At 48.9% G+C, this 21,030-nt stretch overlaps 1 protein-coding gene across 1 annotated transcript in view; it reads left to right on the forward strand.

Moving 5' to 3' along the window:
- Positions 1–21,030, forward strand: part of AK8 (adenylate kinase 8) — a gene marked incomplete at its 3' end in the record, with an annotated part of 128,781 nt that overhangs the window by 37,059 nt on the left and 70,692 nt on the right. Inside the window, exons 6-10 of the mRNA XM_082842493.1 lie at positions 4,612–4,693; positions 5,204–5,275; positions 5,770–5,970; positions 9,416–9,547; positions 16,877–16,966. Of these exons, the coding sequence (XP_082698619.1) occupies positions 4,612–4,693; positions 5,204–5,275; positions 5,770–5,970; positions 9,416–9,547; positions 16,877–16,966 (577 nt within the window). The remainder of the gene's footprint in view (positions 1–4,611; positions 4,694–5,203; positions 5,276–5,769; positions 5,971–9,415; positions 9,548–16,876; positions 16,967–21,030) is intronic.

The raw sequence follows: 21,030 nt of genomic DNA on the forward strand, positions 1-21,030 counted from the left end.
AGGCTGGCTGGCTGCTTTTCTTCCCCGTTTTTTCATCTGTGACATCTGCTCGGTGCTTGTCCCTCCTGTGATACCGTACCCCTCGCAGCTGTGCAGACCTCCAGCTCTGTGCCGGTGCAGGGAGTGCCCTGAGCATACGGCCTTTTTGATGTGTGATAAAACAGAAGCGAGCCACAGGGGTACGGCGAGCGAAGGCATCAGAATATCAATTAACCTGCTCTGAACAAAGCTGCAGCTCCAGAGTGGAACAGACATTTCACTGAAGTGTCAGGAAGATGGATGATGTATTCTAATTAGGGACTGACTGCTCTCTCCGCATCCAGCCGTTCCTGGAAGTCAGAACCGCGACCCTCGCGATGCACTTCACCAGCGTCCCATCCCGGCATGGGATGCTACTGACTGATCGGTGACTCCTTGCTTTGCCAGAATTTGCAGCCATTAGCTTGCTCTCAACCAGAAGTGCTGTTTCGCCTTGAAAGTGTGGTCCCTTTTGCCACTGGGCAGTTGCGTATAACCTCTATAAAGTCAAGAGCTCTGGGAAGGAAGATCTTTGGCAGGCGCTAAGCCTGGGGCTCCCATCTCGAGGATGCTCCAGGACCCACACTCCGTGACGCAGAGGCCGTGGTCACTGTGCCCTTCCTTCCCAAGCGGACTGATGCGGGGATGAAGGGTCTCCACAGCTGCACCGGTGGGGTGGGGTTGCTGCCCTAAGAGGTCCTCCAGGGCCCTCGTTTCTTTGCACCTGGGTGATGGTACCATCTCCCTGAGTCTGAAAGAGTAACCCAGAGAGCAGGTGGCCTGGGATTCGCTTCGAGCGTGCCCCACCCACCTTCTCTTCTCCTTGCTTAAATTTCACATCCAAACCAGAATGAGGCACCAATGAGGCCAGTTAATTAGGGAGATGTTCCTCATTTTGCTGCACTTTTCCTGTGTAATTGGAAGGCCCGCTTTCTCCAGTCGGCGAGAGCTGTTCCCCTGAATACTTCTAAAAGCTTTGGACCACATACCGATACCAGCTGCAAATTTATGGGCAAGATTATAATGATTGCTCAGTAATGCAATATTAAAAGCGGAGGCCTTTCTCAGTGCTGAGTGAAGGCGGGGTTCCAACCTTCTTTCAGCTTCAAAAAGGGATTCGAAACAGAATTACCAGCCCTTGTCCTAGAAGAAGCAGTCAGGGGGCTCCGACTCCCTCCCCTCCAAATAAGGAAAAAATGAAGGGGTCTGAATGTAGCCAAAGTTCAGAACATTTGGGTTCAGCTTCCAGAACTGTAAGTGGGGGAGCTCTCAGACCCTGTGCTTCCTGATTCCTGGAGGGGTGCGCACATCTGTAGGTGTCTGCTCTTTGTAAGAGCTGCAGCCAGCGCTTGGCTGCCTATAACAAGGACTTGAGGGAGCAAAAGGCTGTTAAAAAAATTTTTTTGCAGTTTTGCTTCATTAGTTCTAGAATCCAGGGGCTCCGTAGCTGCGCGTTCTCCTGCATAATTTAAGGAATTAATGAAAGCATGCCTGATTTTTCCAATACTCTTTACTCTGTAAATTTGTTTAGCTTTTTTTTTAACTGTCAGTTGAGGCTGTTGGAACCTAAATATTTTAATATTGAAGAAATGTGCTCTCCCCCCGTTTTTTTTTTTAAAAAAGACATTCCTTGCCCTCAACCACACGGTGTTCTGTACATCAGGTGTTATGAGTTATGGGTGACCTTGGGTCTCAGTTCACCCTATCAGTCCATCCTCTGACCTTACGGCAGGCAAGTTCTTATAATGACTGAGAGCAGGGGGCCCCTTCTGGGAGCCCGCATCAGAAACCTGGGCTTCTACTTGGGGCTGTCTGACCCCGCCTCACTGCAGAATGGAGACCTGAGGGGGACATGTAGTTTTTCGAGGCAGGAGCCCGCTGTGTCCCCCTTTGCCTGGCAAAGTAATAAAGCTATCTTTTTCTACTGCAGCCAAAAAAAAAAAAAAAAAAAAGAATGGAGACCTGAGACAATTTGCGGCTTTATTTCACTCTTCCAAAGCTCACTTTATCTACTTTATCTGACCATCAGGTTGAAGGCGTTAGTGTGTATGTGTATAACTCTAGGCTCATAGGATTTGAAAGGACTTTAGAAATTGTTGAATGTGAACATTGCTGAGGTACATTAAAAAGAAAACAGCGTAAGCAAATGGGAAGCTCATGGTTTTTGGGTTTTTTTGTGGTCTTCTTTGGCCGCACAGCTTGTGGGATCTTAGTTCTGAGACCAGGGATCAAACCCGGGTCCCTGGCAGGGAGAGCACCAAGTCCTAACCACTGGACAGCCAGGAGATTCCCAGGAAGGTAATGTGTTGACTTGATATTGTAAAAATGTCCATCCTCCATAAATTACTCTATACATTTAATGTCATTCCCAACCTTGTAGAATTTATATTTTGGAACTTGACAAAATAGTTTTCTGCCTACTTGGAGGAACAAAGTTTTGAAAAAAATAAAAAGAAGGAGGAGCATCTCCTATTAGATAGAACAATAAACTACAAAACAGCGATAATTCAGATGGTGTGAGGATGGCGCAAGAGTCTACAGGCAGAAAGATGTCAGAGCCAACATCGTATCAGCATGTAGCTGTGACTAAAAGGTGACATTCAGAGGGGAGGGGACAGGCTATTTCATAGATGACCGTGGGACAGTTGGAGATCCACAAAGAAACAGATGAGATCAAGGCTCACATCATTTTCAAAATAAAATGTGGCTCTTTTAAATATTTCAGTGTAAAGAGTAAACCGTTAAGAGAACTCAGCTTAAATGCAAGTGAACACGTATCAGCTTTGGCAGTGGCAAGGGCCTTTTTATACATCCACACAACACCAGAATCCAAAGAGGAAAGCGCTGATTGATTTGGCCAAAAACTTGTGTGTCAGAAACAACACCATACACAAAAGACAAACTGTGGAAAATGTTGGCAACATCATTTTTCTCAGAGTCTGTGGTAGCAGTTGCCAAAATGCGTTAGTATTCTTAATATGTAAAGAGCTCCTGTAAACAAATGAGGACCAAACCCCAAGGGCAGAGTGAATAGACGGCATGAATGGACATTTTGGAAAAGAAAAAAATTCAAATAGCCAATACACATATGGAAAAAATATTGAACCTCCTTAGTGATCAGAGAGATGTAAATTAAAGCAGCTACCGTGTACTCTAGTTTGCTGGACAGATTTTCCCCCAGGATAAAGCCTGACATTGACAAAGATGCAGGGAAGCAGGTGATCTGCCATTGGATTCAGAAACTGGTGGGCAATTTTGAAACTGTGATGAGGCAAAATGTGTCAAAAGTTATAAAAGAAGGTATCAACTTTTAGAACTTTATCATGAGGATATTCTGTGTACCTCAAGATGTACTTATAGCACTTTTTAAACGATAGTTTTTGTTTGTCTGTTTTTCGGCCGCAGGCTGCGCAGCAGGTAGGATCTTAGTTCTCCCACCAGGGATCGATCCCGCACCCCCTGCAGTGGAAGCACGGAGTCTTAACCCCTGGACCACCAGGGAAGTCCCTAAATAATAGTTTTTGTTTTTTTTATAATGGAATGAAACTAAATGAGCAGCAGCATGCGATTCATTAGCATTTGGCAGGTCACTTCATGAATGCCTGGCAGCTATGGAAACTCCCAGGAGAGGAGCATTCTGTGACATGGGAAATATGCATGAAACGTTCTCACTATGTGAAAAGAACAGACTACAAAGTAGTACGTGCAGTGTGACTTTTCTCCACCCCCCCCAAACCCCCCATGCGCCCCCCCCCCGCCCCCTGCCAGCCAGGAGAATAGATATCTCTATGTGAAGCCCGGAAGGAGATACACCTTGGTGTTAACAGTGGCTAGTTTGGGTCGGTGGTGTTACCAGTGACTAGCATTATTATTTCAGCTCTTTAGTGTTCCCACAGAGTGTACAACAGTCATCTGTGACTCTCACAATTGGACTTAAAGGGTTAATGAAAATAAATCTTCTAAACCAGCTCCCCAGCTGATCCAAGAAGACGCCTGAGGGATTTCAGCCCTATAACGAGTTCACGTAGGAACAGAAACTTGAACTCGGGCCCCTTAATGCTCTGTTCGGGACTTGTTCTTGAGAAAAGTGGGTTTTTGTTTTGCCCTTGGTGGTTCCTTTTCTCTCACATCTGAGAAACTCCCTGTAGGAAATAATCCGAAATGTGGAAAGAGCTGTAGCACAGAGATGTTCTTACAGTGTTATTGGTAACGGTGCGAACGCGCAGCAGGTGAAGCGTTTGGTCGTGGGGCGCGGCTCAGCACGTGAGGCAGCTCACTCGGTGGAATGTTATATGGCCAGCGAGGAGGTGGGCCGACAGGAAAAATACGGTGGTGGTTATAACGCGGGATGGAAAAAATCAGGACAGAAAATATGTATGGTGTGACTGTCATTTTAAAAGTAAGATTCAGAAGGGGATGTGATATTATGAGAGGAGTTGTTAAGTGAGGTGAGGCGGCTGTCAGGAACGTTTATTTTCTCTGACCTTAAAAGTTCCAGTCTTTCTATAAAGGTATGATGTTCCTTTTATAGTAGTTCCAAAAACATCTGGAAAAGTAAACATAGGTGAGCACCTTTCCACCTTCTCTGCCTAGGGCTGGATTCTGGATGGCATCCCTGAAACTCGGGAGCAGGCCCTGTTGATCCAGACCCTCGGCGTCTCCCCCAGACATGTCAGTGAGTAGCCCCACCCGCGCCTGGAGAGCCCTCCCCCCAGACCTGCAGCCCCCGCGAGTGAGCACTCCACTCTGTGTCAGCGGCTCCCCGGTGCCCAGGCACCATCCACGAAGGGGGTTTGATGGGCCTGTGGCCCAACAGGAAAAAGGAGGACAGCACAGTCGAACTTTCCACGGAGCTAAATGCATTCGGGGCTTGTTCTGAGAAACGTGAGGTTTTGCTCTGACCCTGGTGATTCCTTGTTTCAGGAATCTCACATGTGAGAAACTCTCTTTAGGAGATAATCCCCAAATGTGGCAAAAGCGTCCTGCACAAATATGTCACTGAAGCCTGTCCTCGGGCGAAGTGTTCAGGCGTGGGCTTCCTCTGTCCTGAGATTACGTGTTTGTGTTCTGACCTCTCTTTTAAGGCATTGCTGGGGATGGGAGATGCTGGTTGCTCTAATGCCTTTTACAGCAGCAGGTCGGCTGCCCACCACGCCTGGTTTTGCTTCTTTCCTTCTCTACCCAGTCGTGCTGAGCGCTCCAGACACGGTCCTGATTGAGAGAAATTTGGGGAAGAGAATCGACCCTCAGACAGGAGGTACGGCTGTCTCCACCTTCCCCCAACCACCCCGTGGGGTCTCACAGGGAATCCTAGTAACAGCCCTGCCCACCCCTCACTGAGCACTTACTCTCAGGCTTGGGCAGCAGACAGACCTGGGTGTGTGGTCCCTGCCCCTTTCTAGCTGTGTGACATGGGACAAGTCGCCCAGTGTCTCGGAGGCTCAGTTTTCTCACCTGGACTTGAGGATGAACACGCTGAGCCCTGCCTTGTGGTCTGCTCACTGTGAGGTTGACATGAGAGCCTGGGGGTGGGAGCCTGGCACAGAGGAAGCGCTCCGAAAGTCACGGCCACCCTTCCCCTCGCGCTGGGCATCATCGCCACTTTGTCGTCGTTAATAGCGACGGAGGGGCGGGTCCGGGGCCAAAGCCCAGCACGGCGCTGCCGGGGTGGGCGGACGAGCACCCCTGGGACCCGCAGGCTCTGCCCCCACGTCGGGCGGGCAACTCTAAACGTGTCCCTCTCTCTGGTAGAGATTTATCACACCACCTTCGACTGGCCCCCTGAGTCCGAAATCCAGAACCGACTGATAGTGCCAGCAGGCATCTCGGAAGGGGAGACGGCGCAGAGGCTGCTGGAGTATCACAGGAACATCGTCAGGATCCTCCCCTCGTACCCCAAAATCGTGAAAGTCATCACTGCCGACCAGCCGTGCGTGGATGTCTTCTACCAGGGTAAATCCAGGTGGACCCTCGGCCCCTCTCATCCTGGTGTCACTTCTTCTGGCAGTGATGCCAGTGTCCAGTGTCCAGTGTCCAGGGTGTGCCTGGGAGCCCGGGAGTCAAGTCACGGAAGGCCCAAGGTCCCTGCCCAGAAACGAGTCTGGGGTCCCTGGGAGCGTCGTCCTCTGAGACCCTGGGCTAATATTCTATAGCCCGCATGGTCAGCGGACTTGACAGTGACGGGGGGGCGGGGGCGAGGAGAGGTGAGGGCCGGGGTGGGAGGGACATGCAGCAAGAAGTCTTGCCCTGAGGATGAAGGAAGAGGAAGAGAAAATTTATAAATATTCAAACAAACAAACGTACAGACCAAACCCACCAGCGCCACAAAACCCAAAAAACCACAACACAACTCAGGTGTCCTGAGCCCACTGAGGGCAGGGATAGGCAGTTGCATGCCGGGCACGGCCCTGCCGTTGGGAACAGTAACAGATGTTCAGAAATGGGCTGAAAGAGGCCTGTTTGGGGGTCAGGGATGTGACCATTGAGTCCCGAGACTTTAGAGCCAGGTGACCTCAGCCCCACCACACGTCAGCTCTGCAGTCTGCGGCAACTCTCTTAACCCCTCTGAGCCTCAATTTCGTCATCCCCAAAATGGGAACAGAAATCCTTCCTTCCTCACGGACTTAGGTGAGGGCTCCATGAGATCCTGCAACGCAGGTATCTGCAGCCCTGAGCCCAGTAGCTGGTGCAGAGAACGGCTCAGTAAACATCGGACGTTGCTATCATCGGGATTCAACATCCGGTCCCAAAAGACAAGGAAAGTTAGAAGAGTTCTCCCCCAAAGCAGCTGCATTTATCATTTTTATTTTTTTTAATTTATTCTTTTCTTTTATTTATTTCATTTTATTTTTATTTTTGGCCACGCTGTGTGGCTTCTGGGGGTCTTAGTTCCCCCACCAGGGGTCGAACCCGGGCCCTTGGCAGTGAAAGCGCGGAGTCCTAACCACTGGACCGCCAGGGAATTCCCTCATTTTTTAAAAGTCTTGCCGAGCTTCAGTTGTCTCCACAAGCAGTTATCCCCTTCTGTGCGATGCCGGTGCCTGACACAATGAAAATAGCTCCGCAGGGACTTTAAGACACTTGATGGTTTACGATGCCCTTTTTTGGTATATTCTCTCAGATCTCTTCAAGAGAAGTTTACTTTTGGTGGGGAGGTTGTTCTGAGCTCCCCGGAGCGGCCCTCCCACCGGCCCCCACCTGCTGGTGGCCTTGTTGTCTGAGCGGCTTTGCTTTACCGAGAGCGAGAGCCAGAGCCGGCACAGCCTCGCTCTCCGAAGGGGGTCGGTATACGAGGGGGCATGTCTGGAGAGCGATGCTACTTTGAAAAATGCCAGGCTTATGGATGCCTTATAAATTTCCAGCGATTTCGCATCTCGGAAGAGTCTTTAGTAGCAAACACTGCGCTCCGAAGATAAACAACCACAACATTTATCTTATGCCATGATTCTGAATTTACACATTAATTACTTCCAAACTACTTAATTAAATTTAAAAGTTCATACGATCGTTCATAAAGAATTCATGCCTGAAATTGTAAATAAAAATGTGAGTGTCTGAATATTAATTATTATTAATTAATAATGCAGAGAGAGAAATTGAAAATTGGAATGCAGAATTCTCTCTGTGTTGTTTTTTTTAATATCTCTGCTGTGCATCCAGCAACGACATATTTTTCAAAAGAATAATTAGCTGTTGAGACCGTCTGGGGGATCATTACTTCTAATTAACTTGGTTATTTACTGTAAATTAAGCATCATTTGTAAGCAGGCTGCTCTGCCTGTAGTATTTGTGCTCTTCAGACGGGCTGGATCCTGGAAGGTCTGAGGATAAAGACAGCCTTGCTGTCTTCATCTTTATCTCTTCCTCCGGGTTCGTCTCGCTGATGGAAAGTGTTACCCGTGGCAGTGGGCTTGGGAGAGCTGCCCCAGCCCTGCCAGCTGTCTGTAAAGTCGGGACAAGGAAAGCACATCCCTCGTGGGACCGTGCACGGATCAGATAAGGTAAGGCTGGTAGAGTTTAGCTTAGCAGCAGATGCATCCCTGCCGTGAAGATGCTGGTTATCATCTTGACCTTGAAGACAGGTAACTTACCTGCACCTTTAGTTCTAAAACAGAGGGGAATCGTAGCATCTCTAATGTCCCTTCCAATGAAAACATCCTACAAAGATTTGAGAGTTCAAAATTTGCCCAGTGAATATATGTCATTGGTTCTCAATTTTGCCCTCTTGCCACAGCGGGACACGTGGCAATGTCTGGAGACGTTTGTGGCTGTCACAGCTAGGGAGCGTGACAGCACCTGGTGGGCAGAGGCCGGGGAGGTGCCCCGACGTCAAGCACAAGGTTGGAGGACCCTGCACACCTGTCGCGGATTTCGAGGTGGTGCCTGGGGACACCTTCCTGTCTTCGGATGGATTCCATCCTGGGCGAGGGGCCAACATGCTGACTTCAGGCAGCCCGGCACCTGCGCAGGATGGTCCGGGGACCCGGGCAGGAGGCGGGGCCGGGGAGGGAGACCCCCTTTGGATGCAAGGGGGACTGAGGAGGAGGTACCCCCGCCCTCTGCCTCAGCGGGCGGGCCGCTCCCCTCACCCAGGTGCCGAGTAGCTGTCCTTCAGCAGCCTCCTCAGCCCACTCGTGCCCCCTCCTCTGCCCTCCACTCTCAAGGGAGGTGACCTGGTTTGATGTTCAGTCGCTTTGGGCATCCAGTGCCCCCCACGGTGCAAGCGCCTCAGCCCTGTCTCCCTACTTCTTTGTTCCTCAGATGCCAGGGGCACCCTGGGCCAGGGCTACATCTGCCCACTCCCGGGACCCATTTGATCACTGCCTCTTTGGAGACTTGCAATAAAGTTGGTGTCACTGGAGCGCGGCTGCAAATTGTTCTCCACCAATTCCGAAGGCCTTTAGAAGTCCCCGAGGACGAGGCCCCCGCGTGGCCTGTCGCGTTTATCAAAGCCCGTGTCTGACCCTAGGAGGTCGGCCTGGTCCCGGGGCTTCAGGGTGAGGCTCAGCCCGGATTCAATTTGGAAACACCCTAACCCAGTATTCAGTGTGTGTTCTGTGTCCTGGGACCAGCCCCCAACCACACGGCCAGCCGTCCTTTGACCAGGAGGGCAGCGCGGCCCCTGTGCTGTGTCAGAGGGATCCAGGGCAGTGCTCTGCTCGGAGGGTGGCTTCTGTGCCTCTCCTTGTCCCCTCCCGCCTTGGTGCCCCGGCCTGAAGGGTAATTCCTTCCCCGCAGCTTCACCCTGTGGTTACCCGGCAGATTCACAGAGGGTTTCCACGGAGCTGTAAAAGAGAGAAATAATTACTGCCGTTAAAAGAGCCCAGGCAGAGGTGTCGTAAGCTGGTTCCCTTTCTTTAGGACCCTGGTTTATTATCCTCACATCCTCTCGTTCCAGCTCTGACCTATGTCCAAACCATCCATCGATCTAACGCCCCGTTCACCCCGAGGGTGCTGCTGTGCGGGCCCGTGGGCAGCGGGAAAAGTCTGCAGGCCGCCCTCCTGGCCCAGAAATATGGCCTCGTCAACGGTGAGTGCCCCGGCGGCCACCCGGCTTCTAGAGCCTCCCCTGCTTCCTGCCCTCCCAGACCTCCCCGTGTTACGGGAGCGGCGAGGAGATCGGCATCACTTCTCTTTCTTGCTCTCTGCTGCGAACAATTTTCATTTAATCCATCTTTGCAGGGATAAGGTTTTTGCCTCCCGAAGAATATGGCCATAAAAACATTAACCAATAAAAACACGCCCGCAGCCCAAAGAGCTGGAACGTTTTCTGGTCATCATTTTTTACGTCCTTTGGCGCAGTGGTTTTTCTGTGCTCTGCCTCTGCAGTCTCCCCAGAAGCCGGAGTTCTTGCATAATGTGAACCTGCTGTTCATTTATTTTCTCCGGTCTTGTTTGGTTCCCCAAACCCAGGTCAGTGTGTTTACAGGCAAACAGTTTCTGAACCGGAGGAAGACTTCTAGCTCAGCACAGTTTCAATAAATATTTTACCAGGAAGAGAGAAAATATTGAAATTAGTCCTCCAGGTCTTTCCTGGGGTGGTCCCAGATGGTCTTGGATGCCAGCGTGGTTTCAGGAGGATAAAGGGCTGGAAGGGAGGCTGTAGCAGACACACAGCACTGGAGGGAGTTAAAGGCACTGACCCTCTCCCACTTCGGTGCTCCAGAAGCCTCAGTAACCTCTATTTAAGCAGGAGACATGAGACCTGCACCCCCAAATACAGAAATATGCGTGTATGTGCCCGCAAATGATATATATACACCATACAGATATACATGTATACTGACATGCACAAATATATACATGCCACCCCAGAAAGATCAAGTTTCGAATAAAAATGCTTTTCAATTAGGTCTCCTCCAGCTTAAGATTCCAAAGCCACTGAGATTCCCAGACAGGAATCAATGACAAATATCATACCCATAGATTGAAGGTGGAGAACTGAGCAATTATTCTGACTAGTATGGAAAAAAAACCACTAATAGTTGTATTAGTATTTTAGTAAAAATGCTAAATAGTAGTATTCTGATTTAATTAGTATGGAAAACTCACCTGGATACTTTATGATAAAAAATGCTTTGCTTGTATCAACAGTTTTTTTTTTAATGGAATTATTCAAATAATTCCTTCTCCTTCCGAGTTTTCCTCTTAAGAGTATTATAAGAATAAAATTCCAGCTGTGGTTAGGGATGACTTTGTAAAGAATGAACCACAGTCTACTTGTGGCCACCCCCACATTTATTTACGCACCTGCACTTATTGTTATGTGAAGACATATGAAGAGTTACAGTGAGAAGAGCCTTAATGGCAGAGGGAGGGTCTGAAAAACACAACAGTGATACCTTAATATAGTGCACAGCTTAATTTAAATAATTGTCACTGTGCCGAAGTTTGTTTATGCAGACACTCCCATTCAAGAAAAGTATTTTTAAATTTAAATTGTTTTCAGCACACCAATCATAAAGAAATGGAATTACCTGCCTAGATTTTTCCAAAAATGAAAATAGAAAAGCTCACCATCGTTTTTGCTTTTGTAGCAGAAGAGCCATTTTGGGCCTCTTTTCAATAACTGAGCAATTGGAGACTGGCTCAGAAAGTTGACATTTCTCAAAGGTGTTCTTGAGAAGTACGAGACATCATGAGATTTCCGTAAACCTGTTTAGGGGACCTGTGGTCTGCAGAGGCAAGCACTGAGCTGTCCTTTGGGGTCTCTCTGCAGAGGCCTGTCTGCACCCAAAGCTCCAGGAGCTGCCCGCCCAGCCCCGCTACAGCCCGGCCCCCCTGGCCATCCCCTGCCTTGGGTCTTATCTCCACATTTATGAACCTCTCGGTCGTGGGAATACATCTCCAAACACATAACCAGCATTCACTCCAACAAGGTTTATTGAAAGGCTCCTGTCTATAATTGGCGAGTATATAAACAGGTACAACCTTTTGAAAGATAAAGGCCACTACTGATTACCAGGCTAACTGTGCAAACCCTTTGGTCCAGTGATTTCACGCCCAGGACTTTATTCTGCTGAAACACTCCCCACAGTATTCAACAAGAGATGTGAAGGATGCAGAATGAAAAATAAAGGCAACCCCAAACTCTGTTCGCTAGGGGGTTAGTTAAAGCAAGCTCTGGGCGGCTATTAAAAAGAAACCTGTAAAGTGACTCGATGTCCGTGAGGTATTGTTATGTCGGGGCGGGGTGGAAAGCAAGTCACTCAACAGTGTTCAGGGAATGGTCTCTTTTTTTTTTTTGTAATTTATTTTTGGCTGCGTTGGGTCTTCGTTGCTGCACACGGGCTTTCTCTAGTTGCGGCGAACGGGGGCTACTCTTTGTTGCAGTGAGCGGGCTTCTCATTGCGGTGGCTTCTCTTGCTGCGGAGCACGGGCTCTAGGCGCGCGGGCTTCAGTAGTTGTGGCTCGCGGGCTCAGAAGCTGTGGCTCGCGGGCTCTAGAGCGCAGGCTCAGTGGTTGTGGCGCACGGGTTTAGTTGCTGCACGGCCCGTGGGATCTTCCCAGACCAGGGATCGAACCCGTGTCCCCTGCATTGGCAGGCAGATTCTAATCCACTGTGCCACCAGGGAAGCCCGAATGATCTCATTTTTGTTCAAAAAAATGTGTTAATCTATGTTCAAGAAAACAGCTGAAGGACCAAACTGGTTATCTCTGTAGAATCACGTATCACACAATTCTGACTTTTTTTTTTCCCTGCACCGAGCATGAATTTTCTGACAAGGAACAACCATGGAGCATTTTATTAAAATACTATTAATTTTACTCACTGAGTGCTTGCTATATGCAGTGCATGTTATTTGGTACACAGATAGGGAACATGTAGAAAGAAGAAGAGAGGCCCTTCAGGATGGAGGTGGGCCCTGCTGGGGGAAGGAATGAGATGGGGCGGGGCTCCTCCCAACACTGTCCCAGGTCATGTGTGTCTAAAGCCTTAGTACTTGGAACCTCTAGGAAGAGCAGACTGTTAACAGTACTGTCTTCATAGGATCTTGCAGAATGAGGTGGCTATAGACAGGAGTTTTAAACCATTCTTTCCTAATATAAACATTACCGTTACACACTTTTCTCCAAACACTTCTTTAGCTGCATCTCCCAAAATTTTAATGTGTTGTGTTTTATCATTCAGTTCAAAATATTTTCTAATCTCCTTTGTGGTTTCTTTTTTGACCCATGTATTATTTAGAAGTGTATTGCTTACTTCCCCAATATTTGGGAATTTTCCAGATTTTTTTTTCTTTGTTTTCTTTAATTCTATTTTGGTCGAAGAACATACCCTATATGATTTCAATCCTTTGAAATGTATTGATACTTTTTATGGACGAGCATATGCTCTCTATTGGTGAATTCCATGTGCACTTGAAGAGAATATGTATTCTGCTTTTGTTGACTATTGTGCTCTAAGAATGTCAATGAGGATAAGATGTTTGATGGTGTTGTTCACTTCTTCTGCGTCCTTAATGATTTCTCTCTACTTGTTATTTCAGTAACTGAGAGAGGTGCGTTAAAATCTCCAACTCTTTAACTGAGGATTTCTCTATTTCTCTGCCAGTCTTTGCTTCGTGTAATTTGAAGCTATGTTAAGTGGGTATACACTAAGGATCGTTATCTCTTCCTGATGAAATCATCCTTTTATCATTAGGAAATGCTCCTCTACCTCTCCAGTAAATTCTCAAAGTCTACTTTGTCTGATAAGTATATACTCTATTCTTTTTTTTTTTAACTATGTGTCTTATATTCTAAATATGTGTCTTGAATACAACATATAATTGCTTTAAAAAAAAATTCAGCCTGACGTTTTCTGCCTTTTAATTGTTTAGTCCATTTCCATTTAAAGTAATTTTTTATATGGTTGGTTTCAAGTCTACCATTCTGGGTTTTTTATCTTCTACTTGTGTTATCTGTTCTTTGTTCCTCCTTTCCTGCCAACTTTTGGATTGATCAAGTATTTTTTCAGTAATCCATTTTATTTCCTCTGTTGCCTTTTTGGGCTATATCTCTTTGCTTTATTTTCTTTGTGGTTGCTCTAGGGGTTAACTGTTATCCATTACTTATCACAGTCTATCTTGAATTAATATTATACCTCTTCATGTATAACACAAGAACCTGACAGCAGTGTATTTCCCTTCACCTTGCTCTAGTTCTTTGTGTAACTGTAGTCATACATTTCATTTCTACATATGTTATGAACCCTACAGTACATTGTAATTATTTTTGCTTTAAACAGTCATTTTTTTAAGTCAACATATGGGGGGAAAGAGCTTTTATATATACTCAATATCAACACTTTTCACTCCTTTGTTTAGATCTAAGATCCATCTGATATCATTTTCTTTCAACCTAAAGAACTTCCTTTAACATTTCTTGTAGTGCAAGTCTGCTGGTGAAATTCAGCTTTCATCTGTCTGAAAATGTCTTTATTTCACCTTCATTATTGAAGGATGTTTTTGCTGCTTATAGAAATCTGTGTTGACAGGGTCCCCCCCCCCACCTTAACACTTTCAAGATGTCATTTCGTTGTTGCATTGATGCATTCCGTTGCATTGCTTCTGATGAGAACTCAGAGATTATTTTTATTTTTTTCTCCTATATATAAAGCATCTTACTCCCACCCATAACTGCTTCTAATATTTTCTGTTTAGTTTTCAGAAATTTAACCGTGATGTACCAAAGTGTGATTTACTCTGTGTTTATTTTGCTTGGGCATCGGAATCTTGGATCTGTGGGTTGATATTTTTATCCAATTTTGAAATTCTCCTCCCATTATTTTCTCAGATATTCTCTCTCTCTCTCTCTCTCTCCCCCTCCCTCCTCCCCCCCCCCCGCCCCCCGCTTTCTGGAACTCCAGGTACATGTATGTCAAACTGTTTGCTATTATCCTCCAACTCCCTGAGGTTTTATTCCTTTTCTTTATTTCCGGTCCCCTCCCCACCTTCTCTTTGCTTCAGTTTGAATGCTTTCTAGTGCCTCTTTTCATGTCTTCAGATTCACTGATGGCAGCCCATCCAGTGATGTTTTCCATTTAAGATACTGTATTTTCCAGTTCTGGAAATTCCACCTGGTTCTTTTTTATAGTTTCCATTTCTCTGCTGAGATTCCCCATCTTTTCATTCATTTTAATCATCTTTTAAAGTTTAAACATTTTCATAGTAGACATTTTATAGTTCTTATGTGCAGATTCTGATATCTGTGTGATCTCTGGATCTGATTCTATGGCCTGTTTTCTCTCCTTGTAGGGGTCACACTTTCCTGGTGGTATTTTCCTCTCCAGTAGTTTTTTATTATATGCTGGACATTATTGTTCTCACATTCCTGAGAGTCTGGACTGTGTGATCCTGCTTTCAGAATATCGCATGAAAAAGAATTGAGTTCTAACAGGCGGTTAAGTAACTGGAGGACCAACCTGACCCCACCGAGGCTTATGTTTAGTCTTTGTTACTATGGGATCAGGGTGGGATTCCCCTAGGGCTCGTGTATCCCTACACCTGAAGCGTGGCCTTCCTGGAGTCTCAGTTGCATGTCTGGGGTGTTGAGCGAGATCTCTCACTCTGGCTGGCAGATGCCACTCAGTTCCCAGCTTCCCCATAGCTTTTGTCTCCCAGGCCCTGTGGAGTCTCCCCTGCACACGTGCAGTTTTGCATTGACTAGTGACTCAAGTAAGCCCTCATGCAGATTCCGGAACCCCTCCTGCCCCACTCCCCCGTCCATTATTCTGTCCCACGTGGTCCAGCTGCCTCAGGGCCCCAAACTCCAATCCTTGTTTCCTGCTGCTGTGTTTGGGTTCCACTCCTCCCGAGCCATGGTTTGAAAAGTGCCCACAGGTCGAAATCCAGGGCGAGTGAGGGTCTCACTTTGTGTGTATCCCGTCTCTCAAGGATCACAGCCCGTGCCTGTCTTGTCCAGTGCCTGGAAAGAGTTGCCTCTTATATTTTGTTAAGTTTTATGGCTTTGTATGACGGAAGGTGAATATGATACCTGCACCTCCCTCCTGTCCTGAACTGGAAGCTAAGCCTAGGTTTGATGTCACACGCACCTGGGTGTGAATCCCAGCTCCGCCACTTACCGGCTCCGTGACCTAGAACAGTATGTACAGCGTCTTCAGTTCTCGGTTTCCTTATCTACAAAGCAACAGTTTGTTGTGAGGACTGGACAATACAAAGCAAGCCCAGCATAGCGCTTGGCGTAACTAGGGGTCTCAGTAGCTGACAGCCTTTATTAGTCCTTACATTTCCCTTAGTGAGCGAAGCTGCCAGCCACTCTGGATACGATCACCGCCATCACACAGTGAATTAACATGTCATTACGGAAGAATACGTCTTTGGTGGTGGTCACTGTCTTAAACATTCACTTTATGCAGTTAATTTTAGGATTGGTTTTGGTTTCTTTAAGGCAGGAAGTAAAGTCCTTAGCTTTAAAGTTAAGAAAAGTAAGCCTGTGCAATTACCAACTCATGAAAACATGGCTGGGCCCTTCTGGCTTTGGCTGTTACGGTTTTCATAGCCAAGGAGAGGGCAGCTGTGTTAATTCCTTGCACACTAGTTAACTGACACGCCCTGTGTGTTGGCCCCGGCTGGGGTCTAGAGACACAGTGGTGCTTGTGACAGGAAGGCACCTGTGTGTCCCTTTGTGTTAGAAACTGATGATGTCTGTGGAGCCGTCGTCCCAGGGGGCTATGGAAACAAGAAGCGTCCCCACCCTCCCCTGCGTGATAACAGCGTGAACATGGATGTCACGCAGGTCCACGCGGTTCTCCGCCAGAACGTTCACTCTCAACACCCTCCGGGGCTGGGGCCAGCAATCCTGGGTGTCGCCGAGGCCCTGCGGGGCCTTCTCTGGTGGTGACATTCCTTGTTATGTCTTCTCCACACCGTCCATTTTTTTTTTTTTTTTTTTTTTTTTTTTTACGGTACGCGGGCCTCTCACTGTTGTGGTCTCTCCCGTTGCGGAGCACAGGCTCCGGACGCGCAGGCCCAGCGGCCACGGCCCGCGGGCCCAGCCGCTCCGCGGCATGCGGGATCCTCCCGGACCAGGGCACGAACCCACGTCCCCTGCATCGGCAGGCGGACTCTCAACAACTGCGCCACCAGGGAAGCCCACACACCGTCCATTTTTAATATGTTCTTTGCCAAATGCATTCTTTTTCATTCCGCATCTTCCTCCTTGGCTTCTTTTTTATTCCTTTTTGATACTTACTTTCACTTGGACACACACCCACACTCAGAAAAACACTTTTATATTTTTTTTCAGTGACTTTTTTTTTCCCCGCAGCAGGCAGCACTGGGAGGGGTTCTTTTTTTTCTCATTCTTCCTTCTATTTAAAATTTAACGGGCGTCTTTCTGTTCCTCTCTCCTCTAGTCTGCTGTGGGCAACTGCTCAAAGAGGCCATGGCAGACAAGTCCAAGTACGGCGAGATGATCCAGCCCTTTTTCGAAAAGGAGACCGCAGGTAGGCCACACTTGCCGTGACTGCCACGACCTTCTAGGCTCTGAAGAGGGATTCCTCTGTGTGAGGCTTGCTGGGCACGCGGGGGCCCAAACTGGGGAAAAGAACCAGGGAATGGAAATTGGGCTTTCCGGCAGGCAAAGGCTCTGGTTTTGTTCCCTGGTTGGTCCCCTTGGCTTCCAAGTGAGGGGGAGGGGTCTGTGGACATGATGCATTTCACTGGTGGTGTGGAATGTTCCTGTTTCTCAAGAATGCTTGCTTTCCATAACTGATAACGCTTAAAACTGGGAGCAGGGGGGACTTCCCTGGTGGCGCAGTGGTTAAGAATCCACCTGCCAACTAAGGGGACACGGGTTCAAGCCCTGGTCCGGGAAGATCCCACATACCACTGAGCGACTAAGCCTGTGCACCACAACTACTGAGCCCGCGCGCCTAGAGCCCATGCTCCACAACGAAGAGTAGCCCCCAGCTGCCGCCACTAGAGAAAGTCCGCATGCAGCAACGAAGACCCAACGCAGCCACAAATAAATAAATAAAATAAATTTATAAAACAAAACAAAAAAAAACCTGGGAGCCGGGAGAGGCCATAGTGCCGCCCACCTCATTAATTGGTGTACAGAAAAATACCATCGGGCAAGATTCCAATTTAATCAGCAGTCAGAAGCTAGAAGGTTCAGAGAGCTTTGCAGATAGGGAGGACTGACCAGCCATTGGTCCTCAGGGGAGGCTGGACCAGATCATCTTTCCAGACCCCTCTGTGACCTATGCTCTGAAAGCATCCCCCAGATCTGACCCCCAGGAAGGGCACCACTGAGACCACTCTCTCCAGTCTCCTGAGTCCACAAAGGAGCCACAGAGAAGGGACCGAGGTACTGAGGACTTCAGAGCCAGTTCATGTCTGGGCTCATCCCCGGGCAGTGCGTTTCCCACACCCACCTCTTCCACTCTTATGTAAAGGGCTGTAGCTCCTCTGTGCAATCAGTACAGGCTCGTTATCAAGTCTGATATGGACAGGTACTTGCTGTGAAGAAAACCGACCCAGAGAGGAGGGGCCGTTGTGACGGGCAGTGCGCGTGTTGTGAGGATGCCCTCCCCTTCTCCTACCGTTTTCCGGATGGAGTAAGCTGTGACTAGGAGGCGTGGGACAGGCCGCTTGCTCCTGACCTCAGCCCAAAGAGCCCCCCAGGAAGGATGTCCCGCCCTGGCCCTCCCAAGGCCTTCCTTGAGGTGTTCTAGTCTCCAGGGTGAAGTTCAGGTGAGGCAGCATGGGATCCCTCAGGCACAGGGATCTGCGTGGTGAGACATGATGATCTCGGCAGGCGAGTCTGTTCACTCCTGAGTCACCGGGGTGGTGAATAGGATGATGTGTGAACAGGAGCCCTGGGCGCCAGTGAAAACCAGTGCCAGCTCTGGTGCTTCCCTGTCCGGTTCAGATCCCGCTGCCCTCCACCCCGGCCACGTAGCCCAGGCCTCCCAGTGGCGAGATGGAGACAGAAACCCCGGGCTGCAGGGTTGCCATGAGGACAGGCTGGGGTGTGTGCGCCCAGGGGTGGGAGCAGCAAGCAGGGATGGGGGCCTGGCGCTCCCTCAAGCACACTTGCCCTCCAGCGAGGCCAGCTTCCCCTTTACTGGGGCAGGGGGGTGGGGAGGTGATGAGCACCCCAAAGAGCATTTGTTGCGTAAATGAGTGAATAGGATAACAAGTGAATAGATTTATGTCATTGTAAACGTTGCTGCGTAGTATTCCATTGCACAGACTGGAGGGTAATCTGTTTAATTCTCCACGAGAAAGCATTTTGTGGTTCAGAAAGAGAGACGATGACCAAGCAGATGAGGCACTGTTGACAGTGGGTAAATCTCTGACAAGGGGAGGCAGAAATTCCTTGACTCTTCTTGCAACTTTCCCGTACTTTTGAATTTTTTTTCAACATAAAAAGTTACGGAAAGTGAATATTCAGGTGGTTTCCAAATCTGCACTCCTTCAACAATACTATGAAGCATCCTCTTGTACCGGCACAGGTTTGCAGACACCCCTAAGTATCTTAGGATGAACTGATGCCTGGGACCCATGAGCGGGTATGACTCGTGACACTGAAGTAAGGTATCCCCCTCCCGGCCGTGCACGGAACGCTCGAGTCCTCCACGGCTTGGCCATCTCTGGGTATTGCCAGGTTATTTGTTTTCTGTCGTGGCTGAAACAAACTTAGTGGTTTAAAACAACACAGATTTACTATCTTACAGTCCTGGAGGTCAGGAGTCCTAAAATCACGTGTTGGCAGGACTGCACTCCTTCCTGAGGCATCCCTTGGGGAGAATCTGTTTCCTTTGCTTTTCCCAGCTTCTAGAGGCCCCTTTCTCCGTCTTCAAAGTCAGTAGTACAGCATCTTCCAATCTCTCTCTCTCTCTGACCCCTGAAAATAAACCCAAGGAGCCTTTTCACTGGTGGGCAAGAGGCAGAGATGTTTAGGGGGTTTGTTGTGTTTTTTTCTCTTTTTTTTGGTGTATACCTAGGAGACGGTGCAAAATTCCCAATTTCCTATAAAGTGAGCGAGACCCTGGTAGCTTCGATCTTCAACGCTTTGTGCTAAATTTTTCCCTCTGCGACCTTCTCTTTACTTAGACAATGTAGCTCTATACTTTTGCACTTCCTACAGAATGAAAGACACAACAACCACCAATATCATATCTTCCTAACAGAAGCAATAAATTCTGTCATTTCACTAATCCCGATCTCACAGGGATAACAAAGAATGCATTTACATTCATCACCACTAACAGGGGCTCATTAGTGGGCTGTGGAAACGCTGCCGGGAGAACCAAAGTGCTCGGCTGGTAGGACGAGCTCGGGAACCACCCGGGTCTGGCCGCCCGCATCACCACCAGCGGAAACAGGACCAAAATTTAAATGATTCTCCACTGAAGTCGGCTCTGAAAACGAGGTCAGACTGAACCCGGAAGCTCTGCGTGGCCACCTCTCATGACAGCGGCTGACAGCTTCTGGAAGCCAGCGTCGCTGGCATCTGGCATTGGGGTCTCAGGTGCAGGTGCAGATCTGGGGGTGGGAATCAACCACATCACACCTGAGTTCTGAACCCAGTAGGAGACAGACCCAGGGTCTGCTGGGAGCATCGGGTGGAGAATGTGGCCGGGATCTGAGGGCACAGCTGGGCTTCCTAACATGACCCCCGCCCCCCAAGTCCAGGCCTGGGGACAAGCCAGTTGGGATGCAAGGGTGACACTTTACAATAAATGACCACACCCCGACAGTGAGGATGGGGAGAACAGCCCAGGCTCCCCAGGAAGAGCCCCGAGTAGGGGCTTAAGTGGGAAGGGACTCCCTCTACACCAGGGGCGAGGGCCTGCCAGCTGGAGGGACAAGGCCCGTCGGATGAGTGGTTCTCCTTTCCAGGCAAGAGAGAGGCGGGGTGGAGGCAGCACATCCTCCCAGCACTGCCCTGGATCAGAAGGTTCCTCCCGAATCCTCATGAGCAGCGAGGCATGGCCCCAAACGCTTTCAGCCCGTTGACAGAATTTTCTGGGAGGAGGAGACACGGCTGCCTCTCCGCCTTGTGGGACCATCGAGGCGATGCAGATTTCCCTTCTCAGAACCCTGGGCGTGTGTCGGACATCTCTGCTGGGTGTCAGCAGCATTCCTGGGAAGCCCCTGCCAGTGGTTTGCACATGAAATCCAGAAGGTTCCAGAAATCCTACAAGGTTCAGGGAGCTCATCTAAAGGGGCAGAGATTCTTATAAGGACATAGCGGCCTCACCCCCCGGGGGCAGAGCCCCAGCACCTCGGAGCTGGCGGATGTCACTGCCGGAACATCCTGCCCTGCAGCCAACCTAGTGTAGAAACCGCCCCCCTCATCCCCCCCGTTGAAGGCAGGCAGTGCCTTTCCGGGGGCTGGACTTCCTCCACTGGGGACTCTGCCCCGAGCTCCTGGCCGCTGGCTGACTCGGCCTCACCCGCTGCCCTCTCTCTCCACGTGCCTCGGAGCTGCCAGCCCTAGCGACGGGCAGCAGGGTTATCACTGCATCCCGGCCACCCTCAAGGTCCCTGCCGCCAC

Source organism: Leucopleurus acutus (assembly GCF_964270905.1).
Source record: "Leucopleurus acutus genome assembly, chromosome: 7".
NCBI lineage: Eukaryota > Metazoa > Chordata > Mammalia > Artiodactyla > Delphinidae > Leucopleurus > Leucopleurus acutus.